General features: G+C 46.6%; 1 protein-coding gene across 3 annotated transcripts in view; it reads right to left on the reverse strand.

The window, feature by feature from the left end:
* Positions 1–26,029, reverse strand: part of TASOR2 (transcription activation suppressor family member 2) — a 135,026-nt gene that overhangs the window by 86,021 nt on the left and 22,976 nt on the right. For all 3 annotated transcript variants that reach the window (XM_075345339.1, XM_075345340.1, XM_075345338.1), the window contains exons 3-6: positions 19,965–20,085; positions 11,511–11,530; positions 11,311–11,410; positions 6,904–7,004 (exon numbers count right to left, since the gene is read on the reverse strand). In XM_075345339.1, coding sequence (XP_075201454.1) covers positions 6,904–7,004; positions 11,311–11,410; positions 11,511–11,530; positions 19,965–19,990 — 247 coding nt within the window. In that variant the 5' untranslated portion in view covers positions 19,991–20,085. The remainder of the gene's footprint in view (positions 1–6,903; positions 7,005–11,310; positions 11,411–11,510; positions 11,531–19,964; positions 20,086–26,029) is intronic.

The following is a 26,029-nucleotide window of genomic DNA, read 5'->3' on the forward strand; positions in this document are numbered from 1 at the left end:
GGTTGGCCGACCGTGAGATGCCACAGATCCGGGTACCACGACCTCCTCGGCCAGTCTGGAGCGACGAGGATGACGCGGCGGCAGTCGGCCCTGATCTTGCGTAACACTCTGGGCAACAGTGCCAACGGAGGAAACACATAAGGGAGCTGAAACTGCGACCAATCCTGAACTAAGGCGTCTGCCGCCATAGCTCTGGGATCTTGAGACCGTGCCATGAACGTCGGTACCTTGTTGTTGTGCCGGGACGCCATTAGGTCGACGTCCGGCATGCCCCAGCGGCAACATATCTCCTGAAACACGTCCGGGTGAAGGGACCATTCCCCTGCGTCCATGCCCTGGCGACTGAGAAAGTCTGCTTCCCAGTTTTCTACGCCTGGGATGTGAACTGCGGATATGGTGGAGGCTGTGGCTTCCACCCACAGTAGAATCCGCCGGACTTCCTGGAAGGCTTGCCGACTGCGTGTCCCGCCTTGGTGGTTGATGTATGCCACCGCTGTGGAGTTGTCCGACTGAATTCGGATCTGCTTGCCTTCCAGCCACTGCTGGAACGCTTTTAGGGCCAGATACACTGCCCTGATCTCCAGAACATTGATCTGAAGCGAGGACTCTTGCTGAGTCCACGTACCCTGAGCCCTGTGGTGGCGAAAAAACTGCTCCCCACCCTGACAGACTCGCGTCCATCGTGACCACCGCCCAGGATGGGGGTAGGAAGGATTTCCCCTTTGATAATGAAGTGGGAAGAAGCCACCACCGAAGGGAAGCTTTGGTTGCCTGAGAGAGGGAGACGTTCCTGTCGGTTTCCTGTCCCATTTGCGTAGGATGTCCCACTGAAGAGGACGCAGTTAAAACTGCGCGAAAGGGACTGCCTCCATTGCTGCCACCATCTTCCCCAGGAAGTGCATGAGGCGCCTCAAGGGGTGTGACTGACCTTGAAGGAGAGATTGCACCCCCGTCTGTAGTGAACGCTGCTTGTTCAGCGGAAGCTTCACTATCGCTGAGAGGGTATGAAACTCCATGCCAAGATATGTCAGCGATTGGGCCGGTGTCAGATTTGACTTTGGAAAATTGATGATCCACCCGAAACTCTGGAGAGTCTCCAGAGTAGCGTTGAGGCTGTGCTGGCATGCCTCTTGGGAGGGAGCCTTGACCAGCAGATCGTCTAAGTAAGGGGTCACCGAGTGACCCTGGCAGTGGAGGACCGCGACTACTGTAGCCATGACCTTGGTGAAAACCCGGGGGGCTGTCGCCAGGCCGAACGGCATTGCCACGAACTGGAGGTGTTCGTCTCCTATGGCGAAGCGCAGGAAGCGCTGATGCTCTGGAGCAATCGGAACGTGAAGATAAGCATCTTTGATATCGATCGATGCAAGGAAATCTCCTTGGGACATTGAGGCAATGACGGAGCGGAGGGATTCCATCCGGAACCGCCTGGTCTTTACGTGTTTGTTGAGCAGTTTTAGGTCCAGGACAGGACGGAAAGACCAGTCATTCTTTGGAACCACAAACAGGCTGGAGTAAAAACCGTGACCCTGTTGCTGAAGAGGAACAGGGATCACCACTCCTTCTACCTTCAGAGTGTCCAACGCCTGCAGAAGAGCATCGGCTCGCTCGGGAGGCGGAGATGTTCTGAAGAATCGAGTCGGAGGACGAGAGCTGAACTCTATCCTGTAACCGTGAGACAGAATGTCTCTCACCCATCGGTCTTTTACCTGTGGCAGCCAGGTGTCGCAGAAGAGGGAGAGCCTGTCACCGACCGAGGATGCGGTGTGAGGCGGCCGTAAGTCATGAGGAAGCCGCCTTGGTAGCGGCACCTCCGGCGGTTCCCGTAGCCACACGGCCCTGCGTAATGCCACCGAAGTGTCGGCTGCAACCGCCGTACGGCTCGCAGAGTCCAGGATAGCATTAATAGCGTAGGACGCAAATGCCGACGTTTGAGAGGTTATGGAAGCCACTTGCGGCGCAGACGTACGTGTGAGTGCGTCAATTTGGGCTTGACCCGCTGAGATAGCTTGGAGTTCCCATACTGCTGCGAATGCTGGAGCGAAAGACGCGCCGATAGCCTCATAGATGGATTTCAACCAGAGCTCCATCTGTCTGGCAGTGGCATCCTTGAGTGAAGCCCCATCTTCAACTGCAACTATGGATCTAGCCGCCAGTCTGGAGATTGGAGGATCCACCTTGGGACACTGAGTCCAGCCCTTGACCACGTCAGGGGGGAAGGGATAACATGTATCCTTAAGGCGCTTGGAAAAACGCTTATCTGGACAAACTCGGTGTTTCTGGACTGCCTCTCTGAAGTCGGAGTGATCCAGAAACATACTCGCTGTACGCTTGGGGAACCTGAAACGGAACTTCTCCTGCTGAGAAGGTAACTCCTCTGCTGGAGGAGCTGAGGGAGAAATATCCAGCATCTTATTTATGGACGCAATAAGATCATTCACTATGGCGTCCCCATCAGGAGTATCAAGGTTGAGAGCGGCCTCAGGATCAGAATCCTGATCAGCTACCTCCGCTTCATCATACAGAGAGTCATCTCTCTGAGACCCTGAACAATGTGATGATGTCGAGGGGATTTCCCAGCGAGCTCGCTTAGGCGGTCTGGGACTGCGGTCCGTGTCAGAGACCTCACCCTGGGATCTATGAGACATCCCGGGGGAACATTGTTGTTCCAACTGAGGGGAACTAGGGGGCAGTGATTCCACAGTGCCCATGGTCTGAGATACCGGTCTGGACTGCAAAGCTTCTAGTATTTTAGCCATAGTCTCAGAAAGTCTGTCAGTAAAAACTGCAAACTCCGTCCCTGTCACCTGGACAGTGTTAGCTGGTTGTTCCCCCTGGGCCCCCCTTAGCAGAGGCTCCGGCTGAGTAAGTGCCACAGGGGCCGAGCAGTGCACACAATGAGGGTCAGTGGAACCTGCCGGTAGCGAGGTTGTACATGCGGCGCAGGCAGCATAGTAAGCCTGTGTTTTGGCACCCCTGCTTCTTGTGGGCGCCATATTGTTGTCTCCTTTGAGCAACACAACAGGGTATATAGCCAGAAATCAACTGTGCACCATACAGTGTAAAGTATAGCCTGTAAACATATAAACTATAATCACACTTCTGCACAAGTGGGGCCAGCACCTCAGGTGCTGCTTACCGCCCGCTTAAAGCGGTTGTGTGGTCACCAGAATCCCTGCCTGGGTCCCCCAGAGTTTGTCTCCCCTCTGCAGCGTCCTAGGAGCTGACAGGAATGGCTGCCGGCGTCCTGAGGAGAGGAGGGAGCCGTGGGCGTGACCCAGAAAGTGCGGGAGCTGGTGCCTCACTGTGCACAGTGAGGGGGGTGGAGTATGCAAAGCATGCTCCAGCCCTCAGTGCTGCCGTGCTGTACAGCGTCCCGCCCTTCCCCTGACTGGCAGGGCTGAGGGCGGGAAGAAAAAGAGACTAGGCTCAAAAGCCGGGGACTCGAGTTATAAGCGCGGCCGCCGTATAAGCGCGGCCGGCGCAGAGTCCCCGGCGCACTAACAGTCCCAGCCGCGCCTCAGTAAAAACAATGGCAGCGGCGGTCAGCGCGGTAGTCCCCATAGATAAACACACTCAGCGACGCTGCAGTGTATAATGGCACAAACGCGGTCAGCGCCGCGGTCCCCGGTGCACTAGCACACCCAGCAATGCTGGAGTGTTGCTGTGCGCGGTCCCCACGGGGACACAGAGTACCTTAAAGTAGCAGGGCCATGTCCCTGAACGATACCCGGCTCCTATCCAGCAGGCTCCTCAGGAGTTGTGGATGAAGCACGGTCTCAGTGCCTGGAGACCGATGGGATCCCACTTCACCCAGAGCCCTAAGGGGGATGGGGAAGGAAAACAGCATGTGGGCTCCAGCCTCCGTACCCGCAATGGATACCTCAACCTTAACAACACCGCCGACAAGAGTGGGGTGAGAAGGGAGCATGCTGGGGGCCCTATATGGGCCCACTTTTCTTCCATCCGACATAGTCAGCAGCTGCTGCTGACTAATCTGTGGAGCTGTGCGTGCATGTCTGCCTCCTTCGCACAAAGCAAAAAAACTGAGGAGCCCGTGGGAGCACGGGAAGTGTATAGGCAGAAGGGGAGGGGCTTTACACTTTTAGTGTAATACTTTGTGCGGCCTCCGGAGGCATAGCCTATACACCCAATTGTCTGGGTCTCCCAATGGAGCGACAAAGAAATGATAAATTGCAGTCAAAAGAGAAATATATACGGGTTAAGCGATAATATATTGCACACTAACCTCCAATAAAGTGACCTATGCTGTATATATGTTCAAAAATTACAACAAGCTGGCCAATGTGTATTGCACCAAACTTAATGATAAAGTGACTAGTGCTATAAGAGGCCCATATCAATGACCATGAAGGGCTGTGCAAAGCAGTCTGCAAATTCCTCAATGGAAGGTACTATTGCAAAATCCCCCCAGGGCGCACCCATTTGCCTATTAATATGTAGTCACCATCACTATTTTACATATAATAATGGTGTATATAATATCGTATATATAATAATCCCCGGGGAATCGGGTGGTCGCGGTATTTTCATTATCCCAGGTAACTTCTGCTCCGTAGTGGTGTCTTGAATCTCTAATATAAGATTTAGTGAATGGACTTACGTTTGGCACACTGCATAATATTGCTTAACGGCAGACGCATGTGTGATTGTCTGTGGCATTTTTAGTTTAGTCTTGTCACAGAGACTGCTGGTTCATGGCATCCTATGGAGCAATTGGGATTTAGCACATAAATGTACTTTATGACCTTTATTGCTGATACTAACAAATCAGGTTGCGTTTGGCACAGTTTTTACATCACGACCCGATTGTTTCAGCTCTCTGCAATTCCGCCTATGGTAGTATGCAATTAGCTTCGCACATGTATGATAGATATATTTACCTATCATATTCGGCTGATCTGATCTTGCAGAGATGTAGTGAGAAACAATGGGCGATTATATATACAATAGTGATGGTGACTACATATTAATAGGCAAATGGGTGCGCCCTGGGGGGATTGTGCAATAGTACCTTCCGTTGAGGAATAGAATTTGTAGACTTCTTTGCACAGCCCTTCATGGTCATTGATATGGGCCTCTTATAGCACTAGTCACTTTATCATTAAGTTTGGTGCAATACACATTGGCCAGCTTGTTGTAATTTTTGAACATATATACAGCATAGGTCACTTTATTGGAGGTTAGTGTGCAATATATTATCGCTTAACCCGTATATATTTCTCTTTTGACTGCAATTTATCATTTTATTGTGTGGTGTTTTTTCTGTGTATTTTTTGATGATAATAAAAACTATTAATTGATTGAGACGTTGTGTACTCCTTTAAAAAGAGGGAAAAAAATCTTTATTTCCTTTTTGTGGTATAGTTATTGATCTAGGAGTGTCCGCAGATGGATTGGACCAATTTCGTGGTATTATATACACACACAGGTAAACCGCTGCTATAATTTATGGGACTTTCTCCAGCCTAGTATTTTTATGAAGTTGTAATAATTATTTATTTTAATAATGGAATAAAAATATTAATTTGTAATATCAATTTAATAATCATTCCCTTTATTGTATCCCTCGGATTCTTATCTAAAGGTTTTTTGAGAGATTATATTATATTCAATGGTGATTTTATACGGAATTTTCAGTCTGTACTAGTATTTGGGGGGTTCGGTATTAGAATGTACATAACACGCATCATTCGAGCGCTGCCATGTTCGAAGAGTGAAGTTCACTCCTGCAGTGTTGTATAACCAAAATGTTAGGACTTGTCCGGCAAGGTGTGTCTGACTCCAGACTAGTCCTGCCTCGGATATATTATGAAATGTCCCTAGGCGTAATTGACATCCTGAATAACGAGCCTACTATGATGAGTACCGTATGCATATTATAAATCAAAAAGGAATGAACATTTACAGAATTGGGTATTAATGAAACAACATGGATTTAAGATATTTGAAGAGATTTTCCAAAAATATTGTCTACTAAAATAAAAATGACATAACTTAATAGTGTTAAAAAAAAAATTATTCTTTTCTAGCGGATTTACATATTCAAGTGATGTCTTAGGCCTAAGCCACACGGCATGAAAATCTGAGCGAATGCAGTATGATAAAACATTGCATTCCACTCGGACCAATATTAACCTATGTGCCGGCACCCATGAGCTATTATTTTCTCAGCTCTAATCTGACCGAGAAAACAATCGCAGCATGCTGCGGGTACAATGCGATTCTTGCTTCTCTCGCACCCATTCAAGTCTGTGGGGCGAGAGAAAAATCGTACTGCACTCGCGGTACACCGGAGTGTAGAGCGAAAATGGCAATAGCCGGCAACGGAGGAGTGAGGGAGATAAATCCCTCCCGCCCCTCCTCAGTGCCGGCCCACCCCTCCACAGTGCCTGCCCATCGCATGATCGGACTTCAGTCGCAGGGACACTCGCATGACACTGCTCACGCTGTGCTGCCAGCGTGAGTCGAGTGTCATGCAAGGATCGCAGTAGTCCCCCGTGTGGCCCCGGTCTTAGGCTGTGTAAACAGGCTGCTTTCTTGCGTTTTTTTTTCTTGCAGAATTTAATCAATCTGCAACAGAAACCACATCCCAGCAAAGTATAAGAATCCTGAAGTGCTGTGCACACATTGCAGATTTTGGTGCGGAAAAAATCTGCATCAAACAATTGACATATCAATTGTTTGTGATTTTCCCATCACAAGGAATAGAAAAAAAACAAAAAAAAAACACCCCCTAAACTGCGGCAAAGAAAAATAAAAAATGTGTTTTTCCTGCCAAGAAGCACCCAAATCTGCAAGGTGGGAACATACATTATCTTAGTTAAAAAAAAAAAAACATCATGCGACCTGTAGCCATGCTAAATAATGCAAACGTTTTACCTTCTTGTCCTGTACACTCTGTCTTCTGGAATATGTCCTCTGGTAACTCTTTCCTTAATTCCGCTAACTGGATGACTTCTTTCAGATCTAGTTTTTCTGGCCTGTTTGAATCAAATTAGTACAAGAATAGAGATCACAAAGCAATAAAGTTGTTTTTAAAAACACATACAGTAGAAAGGAAATTAATATCTGTGATATAACACCGAATTTAAATCCACTTAAAAAGGACCAGGCGATATTTGTTACTTTCCTTCCCCCACCCTTTCCAACAGCTATTACTTTTTTAGTTTTCCCATTCATAAGGCAGCAGTTTGGTGGCGTGTTTTCTCAGGGAGAAGTTGTAATACAAAATATAAATACACTGGGGGGGGGAGGGGGGAATTTAATTGTGGTGAAACAAAAAAAAAAAAAAGGCCACAATTCCACTTTTTTTTAGATTGATTTTAAGGCATTCATTGTACGGTAAGAGTGACGCGGAATCATAATTCTTCCGTTCGGTACAATTAGAGTGATACCATACTTACAAAAAAAAAAAGTATCACTCTAATTGTACCGAACAGAAAAGAATTCTGATGCCAGGTCACTCTTAGCGTACAATGAACGCCTTAACTGATGAGAGCCATAACCTTTTTATTCTTCCATTGATTGACATGTCTGATGGCTAAAGTTGGTGCGAATTGATTCACAAGACCAGGCTCATCTGTCACATCTGTGGCTGCTAGACGGAGCCACATGACCCGCCGTTTCAGGGCTCCTGTCCAGCAGCCACAGATTATTTATCATTGATGTACCAGGTCCTGCAATTTAGTTTGCACCAATTCTACTGAGGGCTCGTCTCTTACAAGCCGCTCTCCATTAGATCTGCACTATTTGTGGTACATACAGTTTGATTAGCTTTCATTGCTTTTTTTTTTTTTAAGGGGGCAGGGATTCTGTCAAATGAAAAACACAAATTTTGGTGTTTAATTTTTTTCCACCCATTTTGGAATTTAAAATTACGGGATATACAGGGCTTTGAAAAGTTATTCATACAACATGAATTTTTCTAGAAACATTTTCATGCACCATCCAAAGTTAAATTTTATTGAGATTTGATGTGATATACCAACATAAAGTAACAAGTATTTGTGAAGTGTGAAAGAAATGATGCACGGTTTTCTAAATATTTTAAACCTGAAAATTGTACTGAGTATTTGTATTCAGCCATCCTGAATCAATACTTTCTAGGACCACCTTTCCCTGCAATTACTGCTGCAAGTCTTTGGGGTATGCCTCTACCAGCTTTGTACATCCAGGAGGCTGAAATTTTTGCTCATTTTTTGTTTGCAAAATACCTTAGTGAGATTAGATGGAGAACAGCAGTTTTAAAGTCTTGACACAGATTTTCAATGGGATTTAGGTCTAGACTTTGATGGGGCCATCCATATATATGAATATGCTTTGATCTAAATCATTCCACTGTAGCTTTGGCAGTATGCTTAAGGTTGTTGCTGGAAGGTGAACATACGCCCCATTCTTAAATAGTCTACAGCCTCAGATTTTCCTCTAGGATTGCCTTGTAGTTGGCTCTATCCATCTTCCCATCAACTCGACCAGCTTCCCTGGCTCTGCTGAAGAAAAGCAGCTCCACAGCATAATGCTGGAAACCTAGTTTTGCAGTGGGGATGGTGCTTTCAGGAAAATGTGCAGTGTTAGTTTTCAGCCACACAGTTTTACATATACTCTAAAAACGTCTACTTTTCTATCATTTGATCATGCAACCTTTTCTCCACATGCTAGTTGTGTCCCCTACATGGCTATTTGCAAGCTGTCTATGGGAATTCTTGTGGCTTGCTTTTAAAATTGTCTTTTTTTCTTGCCCGAATTCCATAAAGGCCAGATTTGTGTAGTATGCAACTAAAAGGCACAGTCACATGGCCGTATGATTCATCCTGAGATCGTAACTTACTGGCTGGCGGCTTTCCTGAACCGAGCAGGTCAGCATTTATTTTTATGCAGCTATCGAGCTCGGGCCAGGAGAGCTGCTGGTCAGCCCGAGCATTACAATACAATCCTCGAACGAGTCATTGAGAAATAACTGCTCCATAAAAGTTGTCCTGTAGACAAATTCTCCCACCCAAGCTGTAATTTTTGAGTGATGATGGGCCTCTTGGCTGCTTCTGTAATTAGTGCTCTTCTTGCTTCGGATGTCAGTTTAGATGAAGGCCATGTTTTGGTAGGTTGCAGTTGTACCATACTCCTATTTTTGGATGATGAATTTAACAGTGCTCTGTCATATGTTGAGAGCTTGAGTTGTAACATAACCCTGATTTAAGGCCCCGTCACACTAAGCAACATCGCTAGCAACATCGCTGCTAACGAACAACTTTTGTGACGTTGCTAGCGATGTTGCTGTGTGTGACATCCAGCAACAACCTGGCCCCTGCTGTGAGGTCGTTGGTTGTTGCTGAATGTCCTGGGCCATTTTTTAGTTGTTGCTGTCCCGCTGTGAAGCGCAGATCGCTGTGTGTGACAGCGAGACAGCAACAACTAAATGTGCAGGCAGCAGGAGCCGGCTTCTGCGGAGGCTGGTAACCACTGTAAACATCGGGTAACCAAGAAGCCCTGTCCTTGGTTACCCGATATTTACCTTTGTTACCAGCCTCCGCAGCTCTCACTGTCAGTGCCGGCTCCTGCTCTGTGCACATGTAGCTGCAGGACACATCGGGTTAATTAACCCGATGTGTGCTGTAACTAGGAGAGCAGGGAGCCAGCGCTCAGTGTGCGCTGCTCCCTGCTCTCTGCACGTGTAGCTCCGTGCGCTGGTAACCAAGGTAAATATCGGGTTGGTTACCCGATATTTACCTACAAGCGCAGCATCTTCCACGCGGCGCTGGGGGCTGGTCACTGGTTGCTGGTGAGCTCACCAGCAACTCATGTAGCGACGCTCCAGCGATCCCTGCCAGGTGAGGTTGCTGGTGGGATCGCTGGAGCGTCGCAGTGTGACATCTCACCAGCAACCTCCTAGCAACTTACCAGCGATGCCTATCGTTGTTGGGATCGCTGGTAAGTTGCTTAGTGTGACTGGACCTTTACACAACTTTATCCCTGACCTGTCTGGTGTGTTCCTTGGTTTTCATGATGCTCTTTGATCATTAACGTTCTCAAACAAACCTCTGAGGCCTTCACAGACCAGCTTAGTGATAGCAGTTATAGATTACACATAGGTGGACTCAACTTATTAGGTGACTTCTGGAGGCAACTAATGACTCAGATTATTTTAACTTATTTAGGGGTATCAGACTACAGAGGGCTAAATACAAATGCACATCAACATTTTCAGATTTACATTTTTAAAATATTTAGAAAAGCATGCATCATTTATTTTACACTTCACAAATATTTTCTACTTTGCGTTGGTGTATCACATGAAATATATTTCGGTTTGTGATAAAAATATGGAAAAGATCAGGGGTATGAATACTTTCTCAATGCACTGTTTATATTTTATTAGTTCACAAAATAGCAAAGGTGTCTTTTTTTACATTCTACCATTTAGGTATTGGAAAAAGGAAACAGAAGTGTTATTTAAAGCAAGTTATTTTTACATGGGCTTGGCAACATAGGAGTCCTAACATGGCAGGCGCAGGGTTCTTCATGACAACTGATTTGCACCCTGCAATGCCGTTCAGAAGCCATGACTGCCATGTTGATAGCTGTATTTAGATTAATGAAATCAGAGCATACTTCGATGGCATCAGTTACAGTTGTGTAGCAGCTATGTAACAGTGCTGCATGGAGGGGCTTAGCTCCTGAGCCCACTCTATACAGTGATTGCGTAGTACAGAGGTCACAATTAAATAATTGGTACAACAGTCTTTTCTTTGTGTTGCAGCCAACAGCAAACATCCTCATTAGCAAAAAAACACTAGGGCACATTTAGTTAAATTTGTCAGAAGTGTTGCAAAAAATGAAGAAAACATTATTGTTAATTCTACAAAATAAAAAGGAAAAAAAAAAAATAAAAAAATGGTCTTCTGAAGAAACTGTGAGATGAAGATCTTGGTATGATCTAGTCCCTGCGGTTCTTATACAGGCCCTGGAGCTGTTCTGTACATGGTACACAAAAAGGGTCACATTTTAATAAGTCTGTCCTCGAGTGAAAACTTAGAATGCATGGAACAGAAAAATACAGAAGCACCTGACAAATACATACAGAATGTGTGTGTGCATATATTTACACACGCACAAACCAACATATGGCTCAACAAGGGTTTTGAGATTCCCCATGTAATGTCCATGAGTTCAGCTTCTACTGAATTTAATTTTTAAGACACTCCTAGTTACAGCTATGATAATTACATAATTATGGATTATTGCTACAGTAACAATAGCCACAAAGGTCTAAAAACATCACTTCACACTCACAGTTGAGCTGGAATGCTGCAAGTAGAGGACGTCTGTAAGGAAATGTCGCACACTAACTGCTCATGGATGTACAGCTGTCCTTTCCACGCAATATACTGTGCTAAAATAAAAAAAAAATAAAAAATACATTAGGTAAAGGAAATACAAGGGGAGAATATGGAACATTCAACTCACGAGCAAAGACCAGTATGTAAACATACCTGCATTATTTAACTGGATCCTGGAAAAGAAAAAAAAGCAGTGAAATATTCAACATGTGTAACTAATAAAACACTGTACGAACATTCATAGAATTATGTAACAGTACACAAGCTGGTCAAAAAAAAAAAAAAAAAAATTGATGAATTGATGGTCCTGCGTAATTATATGTAAAATGGCTGACTGGAAGAATGTCCAGGTCAGAATTAGCAAACATGTGACTTTGCTCATATGGCGTTTTTGTCAAATGTCAGTAGCCCATGGAATTCAGGCGCAACCCCCGACGAAGCCATTGACGTTAACGAAATAGACTGGATCACTTTGTGAGTTTGTGCCGCCTGAAGTCGACCTTATCTTTGTGGTTGCCTGAAGGACACTGCAAAAACAGGGGTCAGATGGAGCACTAAGTGCATCCTGAAAATCAATGACCAGTGGAGGATATGCTGGATTCCCTTATTTCATGGATTCAGACAGAAGCTTGGACTAAGGTTATGTTCACACAGTGTGTTTTTGCTGTTACAAGGGGCTGCTGATTGTAGAATAAGGCTGTGTTCACACACTGCGTTTTTTACCTGCGGTTTTTGGTGCATTTTTGCTGCAGAAATTTGAGAAATTCTTGTAACCTTTCTGCAGACATTCCCCAGCCAAACCTATGGCAAAAAAAATTAGCTGAGCGCACACTGCGTTTTTTTTCTTAAGAAAATTCTTTCTGTACATTTTCTTAAGAAAAATAATGAGCATGTCACTTCTTTTCTGCAGCTAACTGCGTTAGTTACCATAGATAATGGCACAATAACGCAGGGAGCAACCAGCGGTAAAAACGCACCAAAAACGCACCAAATCGCAGTAAAAAAAACGCAGGTGCGCTAATCCTTCACTCTCAAGACATTTTCTTAAGAAATTTCTTAAGAAAAATCCTTTTTCTAGTGTGCACATAGCCTAAATGTAAAGTTTCATCATCCTAACTCTCCACTGATGTCAGCACACTTGTTACATCGGTATTCCAAGTTCTGTCAGCCTAGCAAAAAGAAGGATTTCTGTTGTGCCTCAAACCAGGCATCCATAGCAGCCATGACAACAGAAATGGTATGTAATTTGGTACCCTTGAGGTATTTCTTCAGGTTTGGAAACAGATGATAAATCGGAGGGAGCTAGATCTGGTTAATAAGGTGGGTGGTCAACCAGCTGGAAGCCCAGCTCTGCCAGTTTTGCAGTGGTCGCTTGTGCAGTGTGAGCAGAGGTGTCTTGCAGGAACAAGACTCCTTTGGACAGCTTGCCGCACCTTTTGGCCTTCAGAGCTGCTTTCAATTGGTACAAAAGTTTAAAAGGTAATATCTTGCATTGGTGGTGGAACCCTTTTGAAGGTAGTCCACTAGCAGCATGCCCTCCTTATCCCAGAACACAGACGCCATCACCTTAGTGGCTGATTTTTGCACCCTGAACTTCTTTGGACAAGGAGAGCCACTGTGCCTCCACTCTTCACTGCTCCTTGTTTTCAGGGTCATAAAAATAAATCCAGGTCTCATCCATAATGACCAGTCGATCCAGGAAGTTCTTATCAGTCCAGAAACGCTCACAAATGGACTGGGAAGTTTTTACTCGCATGCTTCTCTGATCTGTCGTCAAACAATTGGGGACCCAGTTTGCAGATCGCTTCCTCATGTCCAAATGTTCATGGATAATGACACAAACACATTCACAAGAAATCCCCATGATGTCTGCTATTGCTTTAGCTGAAATTTGTCAATTCTCCAGTATGAGGTTGTGCACAACATCGACGATCTCCGGAAGAACAACCACTCTCGGTCGTTCAGGACGTTCCTCATCGTTGGTGCTGAAGTGGCCCGTTTTAAATTTGACAACCCAGTTCTTAACTGTGGAATATGATGATCCCCCAATGTCTGCAATATATCCCCATGAATATCCTTCGTGAACTTTCCTTGCAGAAACAAAAATTTTAATCACTCTTCTGCTCTCAGTTACTGTGAATATCGCACTACACTCCGCCATTTTGTTTTCATGCATTCATAGAACACTGTTGTCATAAGCAACAAACAAAACAATTTTGAAAACATATATTAGACACAAGGCTTTCATGTGATGTACCATTCCTTACCATAGAAACAAAAAAACCTCACAAAGCCAAAGACTTACAGCAGCCCCTCGTATTTTTTCTGCAGCAAAAACTTATCTTTTGGCAGTAAAAAAAAAAAAGCTGCATTTCTTGCTGTGTTTTTGGTTGGTCTTTGGTCTACTATACATGTTTCACTCACCAAAAAGGCAGCAAAAAGCGTAGCTGCATTTTTCCCACTCATTGCTTTCAGTGATGAAAAAATGCAGCAAAAACACTGAAAGAATTGACCTGCTGCTTCTTTAAAAAACAGCAGTTTTCAAAGCAGGGGTCCCTGAAATTTCTGGAATCTCTCAGGTTTTGTTGGTACTGTAAAAGCAGATATTTATTAGCATGTATTTGCATAAAACATGAAAAAAAACAAGCAAAAAAATGCAGCAAAAGAAAAAAAAAAAAAAAAAAACAAACACTGTGTGAACTTAGCCTTAGGCATAAAAGGAATAGCCTTAGAAAACTTTAACGGAACCACAAAGCAGAGAAAATCTTACCTATTTAAATTTTTCTCCAAACAACAGGTGCCGAAATATGGTCAGCGCTTATGTAGCCTTTCTCCAAACATCATGCATACAACCCGGTGTTCTTGTGTAATCAAATGTATATGCTATTTATGTCTAAGCACTGGTTATTATTGGTATGTGGGTACAATCACATGTATGCTTGTTTATGTCTAAGCACTCGTTATTGGTATGTGGGTACTGTATGTTTTATTTGAATGATGTGTGGAGTATTGATATGAGCACCATACAGTGGCAATGTAGAGCCCTATACAGCATTATTTATTGCAGTTTATGGCACCATTATTTGACCACAGTGTGATCATATTAATTGAGCACCATAAGATTGTACGATTTTGTCAGTGTGCTGAAAGTATGTGTTGTGAGGTAGCACGGTCGGCTGCACAGCAGAAGACACGGGATCCAGGCATTAAGGTTCACAGCACACGGTTTTAATGTCCAAACGAAAGTCCACAACAAAATACATGTGCCTCTCCAACAGAGAGCTCAGGGAGTTCTGTTCACTCCCCCACACCCGGCACACCTGCCCTTGTTCCTGTTTCCATTTAACCCTTCCTTCAGCCTGTAGGGAAACAGCATTAACCCTAGAGTGGATTTAATTTCTATCATGGAGTGAGCACAACCGGGGCGAGACATACCGGCCGTCATAGATAACCCCGGTCACAGTCTCATACCCCCCCCCTCAGTTCAAGCGTGCGGGGTTGAACTCCCGCCATCAAACACGGGCCGCGGGACAAGGCATCGGCGTTGCCCTGCAACCCACCGGCCCTATGTTCAACCGTAAACCGGAAGTTCTGCAGAGAAAGGAACCACCGGGTAACCCGGGCATTCCGTTCCTTGGCGGACCTCATCCAGACCAGTGGAGAGTGATCCGTCACCAAGCGAAACTGCCGTCCCAGCAGGTAATAGCGTAGGGACTCCAAGGCCCACTTGATCGCCAGACACTCCTTCGCCACTACGCTATAATTCCGCTCGGGAGGGGTGAGCTTCCTACTCAAGAAGGTGACGGGGTGTTCCTCCCCCTGAACCACCTGAGACAACACTGCCCCCAGGCCGACCTCTGAGGCGTCAGTCTGTACTATGAACTCCTTCCGGAAATCAGGGTGTACAAGAACGGGCTGTCCGCACAGGACCTCCTTCAGGGCCCGGAAGGAGTCCTCGGCCTGCGGAGTCCAGCGCACCATGACGGACTTCTTGCCTTTGAGAAGGTCCGTCAAGGGGGTTGATAGTCCCGCAAAATCCTTTACAAACCTCCTGTAGTACCCCACGATACCCAGGAAGGCCCTAACCTGCTTCGTGGTCAGGGGTCTAGGCCACTTCTGGATCGCCTCAACCTTGTTAATTTGGGGCTTAATCACTCCTTGGCCTATCATGTAGCCCAAGTAGCGGGCTTCCGTGAGTCCCAACGCACATTTCTTGGGATTGGCTGTCAATCCGGCTGTTCGAAGCGCGTCCACCACCGCTTGTACCTGTTCCAAGTGGGTCTGCCAATCGGAGCTGTAAACAATGATGTCATCAAGGTACGCTGATGCATACGCCTGGTGGGGTTCCAGCACTAAGTCCATCAACCTCTGGAACGTGGCCGGAGCGCCATGTAACCCAAAAGGCAAGACAACATAGTGGAAGAGACCCTCCGGCGTAACAAAAGCGGTTTTCTCCTTGGCGGACTCCGTCAGTGGCACCTGCCAGTACCCCTTGGTCAGGTCGAGCGTGGTAAAATATCGCGCCTGTCCCAGCCTATCAGTCAGCTCATCCACCCGGGGCATGGGGTAGAGATCGAACTTGGATATTTCGTTCAATCTCCTAAAGTCATTGCAGAACCTTAAGGAGCCATCGGGTTTTGGTATTAGGACAATCGGACTAGCCCATTCACTCCTGGATTTTTCGATGACCCCCAGGCGTAACATTGTCTTTACTTCCTCCGATATGGCTTGTCGTCGAGCCTCCGGTACCCGGTATGACTTCAGGCGTACCTTCAGGTGGGGCTCGGTGACAATATCATGTCGTATCAGACTGGTCCTACCGGGCAGCTCGGAGAAGACATCGGGGTTCTGCTGAACCAACCGTCCGGCCTCTCGCCTCCGAGTCTTGGTGAGGGCTTCTCCAATCCTTACTTCCGGTTCGTCCTCTCCGGAGGTCGCTGGAGCCGGATGTGAACGACCCGAAGAGGAGGGAGGTGGGGAAAAAACAGCCATCAGGCTTTCCTGTTCCTGCCAAGGTTTTAATAAGTTGACATGGTATATTTGTTCAGGTTTCCGCCTACCGGGCTGCAATACTTTATAGTTGACCACCCCGACTCTTTCCTTTATCTCGTAGGGGCCTTGCCACTGAGCCAGGAATTTACTCTCCGCCGTGGGGATTAATACCAACACCCGATCCCCGGGTTTAAAGGTCCGCACGGTGGCTTGTCTATTGTAGCGGCCGCTTTGCGCGGCCTGAGCCTCCTGTAAATGCTCCTTCACAATTGGCATGACCGCGCTTATGCGGTTCTGCATACCCAAAATGTGTTCAATCACACTTTTATGGGGGGTGGGCTCTTGCTCCCATGTTTCCTTTGCCAGGTCCAACAATCCCCGGGGATGTCGCCCGTATAACAATTCAAAAGGCGAAAACCCCGTGGATGCCTGTGGCACCTCTCGTATGGCAAAGATCAAATAGGGAAGCATCATATCCCAGTCTTTCCCGTCTTTTGAAATCACCCTTTTGAGCATGGTTTTCAGGGTTTTATTGAAACGCTCGACTAAACCGTCCGTTTGAGGATGATACACAGACGTACGCAACTGCTTGATCTGGAGTAGCCGGCATAGCTCTTTGGTCACTTTAGACATGAACGGGGTCCCCTGATCCGTGAGGATCTCCTTGGGCAACCCCACCCGGCAGAACACAGCAAACAACTCCCGAGCTATAAGCTTTGCTGCAGTATGTCTGAGAGGTATCGCCTCGGGATACCGGGTGGCATAGTCAACGATCACTAGGATGTGTTGGTGCCCTCGAGCGGACTTTACGAGGGGCCCCACCAGATCCATCCCTATCCGTTCAAAAGGGACTTCTATAATGGGTAACGGTACCAACGGACTGCGAAAATGGGTCAGGGGTGCGGTAAGCTGACACTCCGGGCAGGTTTCGCAGAACCGTTTTACCTCCCCAAAGACCCCGGGCCAATAGAACCTTTGCAATATTCGCTCCTGCGTTTTCTTGACCCCTAGGTGGCCACTCATCAGGTGTTTATGAGCCAAGTCGAGGACCCGCCGGCGATACGGCTGGGGCACCACCAACTGTTCTACCCCCACGCCCTGTATTTCATCTACCCGGTAGAGTAAATCTTGCTTAAGAGCGAAATGGGGGTACCTTACCTGGGCACCGGGCAGCTGTGCCACCCCGTCGTCAACTACTGTCACCCGACTCCGGGCATGTATTAACGTAGGATCCTGGAGTTGGGCTGTCCCAAACGTATCCGGGGACGCCTCCAACTCCGGGATGGGCTCGACCATCTCAGCCTCTCCTGCCAATACCTCTAGGGGAGACCTATCGGGTTCACATTCTGTCCCTATCATGGGGACCCCTACGGCATGCGTCCCGGATTCAGGATTGTAGGGCTCAGGTCCCGGACTGACCAATATCTGAGGGGACTTAGGGGGTCCCCTTCATAAAGTCCAAAAATAGGGCAGATCCCTTCCTAGGATCACGTCATAAGGAAGAGTGTTAAGAAGTCCCACCTCATGTTGCACCTAACCGCAAGGTGCTGTGATGGTGACAATCCCCGTGGGATAGTCTCGGCGGTCCCCATGTATGCAAACCACCCCCACGGTACGTCCTGTGGCCTTTACTTTAGCCCTCAAGGTGGATCGCACAAGGGTCACTAAGCTTCCGGAATCCAACATTCCTGTAACCGGACATCCATTCACCTGTATTTGGCACAAGTGGGGCTCCGTCTCTGGGGAGACCAGGTCAGCGGTACACACCACCTGAGCATACATTGAACCCCGCCGGGTAACCCCACAATCCATGGGCTCCGTGGTGAGTGGACACTGGGCTTCCATATGTCCCACCCGCTGGCACCGCCAACATCTAATGGGGACGGAAACCCCCTTGACGGGGTGTCGTTTAGGGTACAGAACCTTCCGGACCTCAGGAATGGCGGCCGCGGCCTCAGACGGGACGGTAGGGGACTCCTGCACCGTTGTCAGCGGTGGGTCCTTGGCCCTAGGCTTGGAGGGGCCGGACCGACGGGCGGTACGCAAAGTCTCAGTGTCCCGTATCAAGTCCTGCGTAGCCACATGCCGCTCTACCAGGGACACTAATTGGTCCAGGGTACTCGGGTCACCCTGTCCTACCCACCGTTGAACGGTGATGGGTAAAGTGCGCACAAAACGATCCACTACTACCCTTTCCACCATTTGCGCCGGGCTCAGAGTGTCAGGCTGCAACCACTTTTTTACAAGATGCAACAAGTCATAGGCCTGGGAGCGTACGGGTTTGGCTTCCTCATAGAACCACTGATTTACCCGCTGAGCCCGCACATAGGTATTCACCCCCAACCGAGCCAGTATTTCGGCTTTCAGGGTCACATAGTCCATGGCGTCCTCGGTACAGAGGTCCAGGTACGCTTTTTGGGGTTCCCCCGTCAGATAGGGCGACAATACCTCAGCCCACTGGGGGGGTCGGCAGCTTTTCCCGCTCGGCCACCCGCTCAAACACCGCCAGGAACGCTTCCACATCATCCCCCGGGGTCATCTTTTGCAACGCTTGTCTCACCGCTTTCCGGACGCTGCCGTCGTCATCCGGTCCCGGGGTTGTTGCTGCCGGTCCGGCATGGATCGACTTGGCCAGGAGAACCATCTGTTCTTGGTGCCTTTTTTCCTGCATTTGCAAGGATTGCTGCTGACGTTCCAACGCCCGGAGCAGGTGTGCATTGGTCTGTTGCTGCTGTGCATTAGCCTGTTGTTGCTGTGCATTAGCCTCTTGTAGCTGTGCATTAGTCTGTTGCTGCTGCTTTAGTATTTTCTCCATGGCGTCGCCGGGTTTGGGCTGTAGTATAGCCGCTCGAATCCAGGACATGTGCTACTGGGTCACCAGGAATGGATGCTACACCTCACCGGCTGTCATGCCCGCCGATTCTCCACCATATGTGAGGTAGCACGGTCGGCTGCGCAGCAGAAGACACGGGATCCAGGCATTAAGGTTCACAGCACACGGTTTTAATGTCCAAACGAAAGTCCACAACAAAATACATGTGCCTCTCCAACAGAGAGCTCAGGGAGTTCTGTTCACTCCCCCACACCCGGCACACCTGCCCTTGTTCCTGTTTCCATTTAACCCTTCCTTCAGCCTGTAGGGAAACAGCATTAACCCTAGAGTGGATTTACTTTCTATCATGGAGTGAGCACAACCGGGGCGAGACATACCGGCCGTCATAGATAACCCCGGTCACAGTCTCACAGTGTATTATATCATATACTGTATGGCATGAACAATACTCAAATGATAAATTAATGTGAATGAGAATGGTTTCTGAAACTGGTCTGTGTGACCAAATGGCATGGCTAGGGTTGTTAAAATGCTGAACACACATAGCTGCTTCAATGCCTGTATAGAACGCTAATGTTAACAGCTATACCCTGGAGGCCACAGCTTACCTGCACCCAAACCACTAGACATCAGGTGGAATAGAGACAATGACTCCATAAAATGGCATCTCCATGCAATTTGTGTGTCCACTGTTTAATGTAATGTTGTGTTTTCATGGATAAGACAAACTAAAACTGTAAGGGTGTAAATAGGAGGGTATAAAACTACATTTAGTAACTTACATATCAGAGTCCTCCAGAACCAGCATGCTCTGCTAGTCAGCAAGTAGGGAACAATTAGATTTCAGAAGACCGGGACTGACTTATGAAGTCACCTGCCATAGTGAAATCCATATGATTAAGCCTAAAAAAAGTGAGGAAAAACAAAAATTCATAGAAAATCGGCACAGAAGTAGAGCACATATATGGTATATAATACTGATCACACGACAATATAATCATACAAGAATATTCCACTGCAGTGGTACAATGAAGTACGGGCCCAATTCCTCATTGCCTTTAGGCCGGATTTCTTGCCTAGTTTTTAGACTGTGTTGTTGTTTGTGCAATACAAGGTAATATTGTGGTACCGTGTTAGTATTTCAATTGATTTTTCTGGCTATGTCCCAAGACTGACAAAAGTATTTTAGGAGTGATATCTTTATAGGCTAACCAGAAAAATTATATTAGCAAGCTTTCAGAGCATCAAGGCTCCTTCAGGCATTTTGCAAATTTGTAATTCAGCCTGAAGAAGGAGCCTCTGTGCTCTGAAAGCTTGCCAATATAATTTTTCTGGTTGGCCTATAAAAAGGTATCACTCCGAAAACACTTGTCATTCTTGGGACATAGTATTTCAAATGTATTGTTTGAATTCAAAATGTATTCTCTTTTTCTGAAGTCTATTTTATATGTGCTCATCTGTTTTGTTTATTGTGGGGGTTTTTTTTGTTTCCCACTTTGAGGGCGGACTCCAGCAATTCCGGATGTTTTAACTGATCCAACTACAATTTAATAAATAAAAAAAAAATAATAATAAATTGCAAAATTGGCACAACTTTACTCCAGTCCTCCTTGGTGTATTTTTGAATACACAATTTATTTGTGCCCAAGTTTTGCAACGTTTTGGTGCCAAAAGTTGCAAAAACAGTTAAAGTCAAGATGGAAATCCATTTTTAACTTTGCGCCAAACTCATGAATCGCGTGTGCGATTCTGATGAATTTGGTGCCAAAAACGGCAATTAACACCTCAGGACAAAAAAGGAATGTAACTTCAAAGTATGACAAGGTTTAAATATAAAAGGCCTGATACACCAAGAGCGGTGTTGTTCACGGAGATGTGCTGGAGTCGGACACGTCTCTTCATGAATCAGGAGCTCTGGACAGTACATGGCACCGGGCCACAAATCCACTATAGTCCCTGGTGGAGTAAGATTTGTGGGGTAGTGAATGCCTCAGCCTGTCGAGAATTTGACAGCCTCAACGCCCATCTCACCCCAGCTACAGCCACTTTGTTAGGGTGAAAAATGACAAGAACATGCTAAAAGTATGCTTCTTTTCAAAGCATGGTATGTGCTAAAGCATTAATGAACCAGGCCCAAAGTGTTCATCTGAAATACCAAATATATGAAGGTACGGGAGGGAGGGAGGGGAGCCACTTTTATGATGAAGTGCCTCAGATCTAGGCTATGTTCACATGCACCTTTTTATGTAAATTAAATGCTGCACAAGCAATCAGATTTCAGAAATCCCATGCATGTGCTTTTTTTCCCCTGATAATTGGAAAAATACTTTGCTATTGAATTCTGCAGCATGTCAGTTCTTTCAGCATTTTATCATCCATAGGAAGCAACTGAGCTTTCTGCAAATAAAACTATTAAAGCACAGCATCGTTACTGACAAAGCAGCTTTTGGTGGAAATAACAAATGCTACATGTGAACATAGCCTTATAGAGGGAACGTCCCCATGATTAGGGTTACAAGGCGTTGTGGATACAGCATATTTGTCACTTTGTGCATTGTGTTCTCTCATGGAGACTCAAGTGTCTCCATACGAAAAATGGACATGATGAGGATAGGAAACCCACACCGCAAGTCAGTTTACGCAGAGTTAAAAAGAAGAGCTGTGGGCAGGAGATTTCTAATAATCCCATCCATTGTGCTGGTACTGAACAATGCAGCGTTTTGGACACCGTGAAAACACGCTGCCTCCAAAACGCTACTAACACTCATCGTGGTCCCTAAAAGGTTTCCACCAGATTTGTATGTTCTCACTGTCTAGATTAAAGGCAATGAAGCAGATCACGTACAAGCAGATCAGATTTACAAGATCAGGTTTCTCCAACAGGCATTCATGTTAGAGAATATTGTGCATGTTACACTGATAATCCTCACTGGCATACAGTGGGAAAGTGCAGAAGTGCTAATAACTGATTTATTCCCCATTCATTCCACTGAAACTGCCCTAACCCAAGTCACTAACAACCTACTAACTGCAAAAGCCAAGCGACACTACTCAGTCCTCCTGGACCTGTCCTCTGCCTTTGACACAGTGGACTATTCCTCACAGACGAAAAAGCTTCTAATTATAAAACAATTTATCTTCATTACAAAAAATGACACACATTATACCAACACTATATCAATAAGAAAAAGGACAGATACTTATACACTTACTGATATAGCCAAAACTACATATACACATAAAAAGCTACCCCTTTACAATTTCCCTAGATCCTGTTCAGACCTAGGCTTTGTTACACATGAATGTCTGTAACATAGGAAACCTAGAATTTACCAAATTTCCTATCAGTCCACAGTCAGCAGTCACAGGTCTCGGTCTTAGCAGTATGAGAAAACTGTCCCTGTGTATCAGATTTCAGTAAGGGTACCAAAGTATAAATTGTGAAGTACACCATATGTTAGGGTGGCAACTAGCACATTTATGTCCCCGCTCGACCCGACGCGTTTCTCCTCCCCACAGGAGGTTCATCAGGGGTCATATATACATATAGAATGAAGTATGGTGCAAAATAACACTGGTACAGAAACCTCTGGATCTGTCTGTGCTTGGCAGACCAGTTACAATGATAATGTAATTCAGACACATATACAGATCCAAAAAAAGGTGACTAAGGCTATGTGCGCACGTTGCGTAAATACATGCAGTTACGCTGCGCTTTGTAGCGCAGCGTAACTGCATGCGTCCTGCGTCCCCTGCACAGTCTATGGAGATTGTGCAGGGGCCGTGCGCACGTGGCGTTTTAGAGCGCAGCGCTTCGGCTACTGCCGAAGCGCTGCGTAAAAAGAAGTGACATGTCACTTCTTCCGTGCGCTTTGCCGGCAGCTCCTGCTCTGTCTATGGGAGGAGCTGCAGGCAGAGCGCATGGAATCGGCTTCACTACGGACATTTCTGCAGCGATTTAAAGCGCACATGTGCTCTTCAGATCGCTGCAGAAATTTCTGCAGTGAACTGTACGCAACGTGCGCACATAGCCTTAGACCTATAACTGTCTAGATCTATCACCTATAGGAGAGTTAAGAAAAATTGATTCCATAGCAAGTGACTGAGACTTGTGATAATCTCCACATCACCCTCTGAAGAATGTAGGATTCAGCGTGTTTCCACCAGTATCTGGATCCCTTATATATCCTAGGTCAAGCTGGTGCTTCAGGATACTGTAGATAAAACCCCATAAGAGGTTCCTAATGTATATCCTTTGAAGGGGTGGTAACGAGATATAGTACTTCAAAGTTCATTTCATTAATAGAATCTCAGACAACCGTTCTTTAAAGGTACCGTCACACTAAGCGACGCTCCAGCGATCCCACCAGGAACCTGACCTGGCAGTGTTCGCTGGAGCGTCGCTACACGGGTTGCTGGTGAGCTGTCACACAGGCAGATCTCACCAGCAACCAGTGACCAGCCCCCAGCGACGCGTGGAAGTGATGCTGCGCTTGGTAACTAAGGTAAATATCGGGTAACCAACCCGATATTTACCTTGGTTACCAGCGCACCCCGCTTAGCACTGGCTCCCTGCACTCCTAGCCACAGTACACATCGGGTTAATTACCCAATGTGTAGTCTGGCTATGTGTGCAGGGAGCCGGCACTGGCAGCGTGAGAGCGGCGGTTGCTTGTAACGAAAGTAAATATCGGGTAACCAAGGAAAGGGCTTCTTGGTTACCCGATATTTACATTGGTTACCAGCATCCGCAGACGCCGGCTCCCTGCACATTCAGTTGTTGCTCTCTCGCCGTCACACACAGCGATGTGTGCTTCACAGCGGGAGAGCAACAACTAAAAAATGGTCCAGGACATTCAGCAACAACCAACAACTTCACAGCAGGAGACAGGTTGTTGATGGATGTCACACACAGCCACATCGCTAGCAACATCGCTGCTACGCCACAAAAGTCGTGCCTCAGCAGCGATGTTGCTAGCGATGTTGCTTAGTGAGACGTGGCCTTAAGGGTAGACAATCCTGACTGTGCAATCACATAGCTGCTTTATGAGGACAGCTGATTATCATGCTAACAGACTCCCCGCTGACCATGGGTTTTATCTACAGTATCACAGTATCCTGAAGCACCAGCTTGTCCTAGGATATATAAGGGATCCAGATACTGGTGGAAACACGCTGAATCCTACATTCTTCAGAGGGTGATGTGGAGATTATCACAAGTCTCAGCCACTTGCTATGCAATCAATTTTTCTTAACTCTTCTATAGGTGATAGATCTAGACCGTTATAGGTCTAAGGGGTGCTTCACACATAGCGAGCTCACTGCCGAGATCGCTGCTGAGTCACGCTTTTTGTGACGCAGCAGTGACCTTATTAGCGATCTCGCTGTGTGTGACACTGAGCAGCGATCTAGCCCCTGCTGCGAGATCGCTGCTCGTTACACACAGCCCTGGTTCGTTTTCTTCAAAGCCGCTCTCCTGCTGTGACACACAGATCGCTGTGTGTGACAGCAAGAGAGCGACAAATGAAGCGAGCAGGGAGCAGGAGCCGGCGTCTGGCAGCTGAGGTAAGCTGTATCCAAGATAAACATCGGGTAACCAAGGTGGTTACCCGATATTTACCTTAGTTACCAGCCTCTGCAGCTCTCACGCTGCCTGTGCTGCCGGCTCCGGCTCTCTGCACATGTAGCTGCTGTACACATCGGGTTAATTAACCCGATGTGTACAGCAGCTAGGAGAGCAAGGAGCCAGCGCTAAGCAGTGTGCGCGGCTCCCTGCTCTCTGCACATGTAGCTGCATTACACATCGGGTTAATTAACCCGATGTGTACTGTAGCTAGGAGAGCAAGGAGCCAGCGCTCAGTGTGCGCGGCTCCCTGCTCACACTGGTAACTAATGTAAACATCGGGTAACCATACCCGATGTTTACCTTAGTTACCAGTCTCCGCAGCTTCCAGACGGCGGCTCCGTGCAAGCGCAGCGTCGCTTGCACGTCGCTGCTGGCTGGGGGCTGTTCACTGGTCGCTGGTGAGATCTGCCTGTTTGACAGCTCACCAGCGACCATGTAGCGATGCAGCAGCGATCCTGACCAGGTCAGATCGCTGGTCGGATCGCTGCTGCATCGCTAAGTGTGAAGGTACCCTTAGTCACCTTATGTGGGACCTGTATATGTGTGTGATTTACATTATCATTGTAACTGGTCTGCCAAGCACAGACAGATCCAGAGGTTTCTGTACCAGTGTTATTTTGCACCATACTCCATTCTATATGTATATATGACCCCTGATGAACCTCCTGTGGGGAGGAGACACGCATCGGGTCGAGCGGCGACATAAATGTGCTAGTTGCCACCCTAACATATGGTGTACTTCACAATTTATACTTTGGTACCCTTACTGAAATCTGATACACAGGGACAGTTTTCTCATACTGCTAAGATCGAGACCTGTGACTGCTGACTGTGGACTGATAGGAAATTTGATAAATTCTAGGTTTCCTATGTTTCAGACATTCATGTAGCAAAGCCTAGGTCTGAACAGGAACTAGGGAAATTGTAAAGGGGTACCTTTTTATGTGTATAAGTAGTTTTAGCTATATCAGTAAGTGTATAACTATCTGTCCTTTTTCTTAATGATATAGTGTTTGTACAATGTATGTCATTTTTTATAATAAAGATAAATTGTTTTATAATTAGAAGCTTTTTCGTCTGAGAAATTGCATGTTGCTTGTGTTAATAAGCTGTGAGAACAGTAGACCATTCCCTTCTACTACAAATTCTCTCATCTCTGGGCATCACAGACTTGGCGCTATCTTGGATCTCCTCATACCTAACCGACCGAACTTTCAGCGT

This window comes from Anomaloglossus baeobatrachus, chromosome 4 (genome assembly GCF_048569485.1).
Source record: "Anomaloglossus baeobatrachus isolate aAnoBae1 chromosome 4, aAnoBae1.hap1, whole genome shotgun sequence".
Classification (NCBI taxonomy): domain Eukaryota; kingdom Metazoa; phylum Chordata; class Amphibia; order Anura; family Aromobatidae; genus Anomaloglossus; species Anomaloglossus baeobatrachus.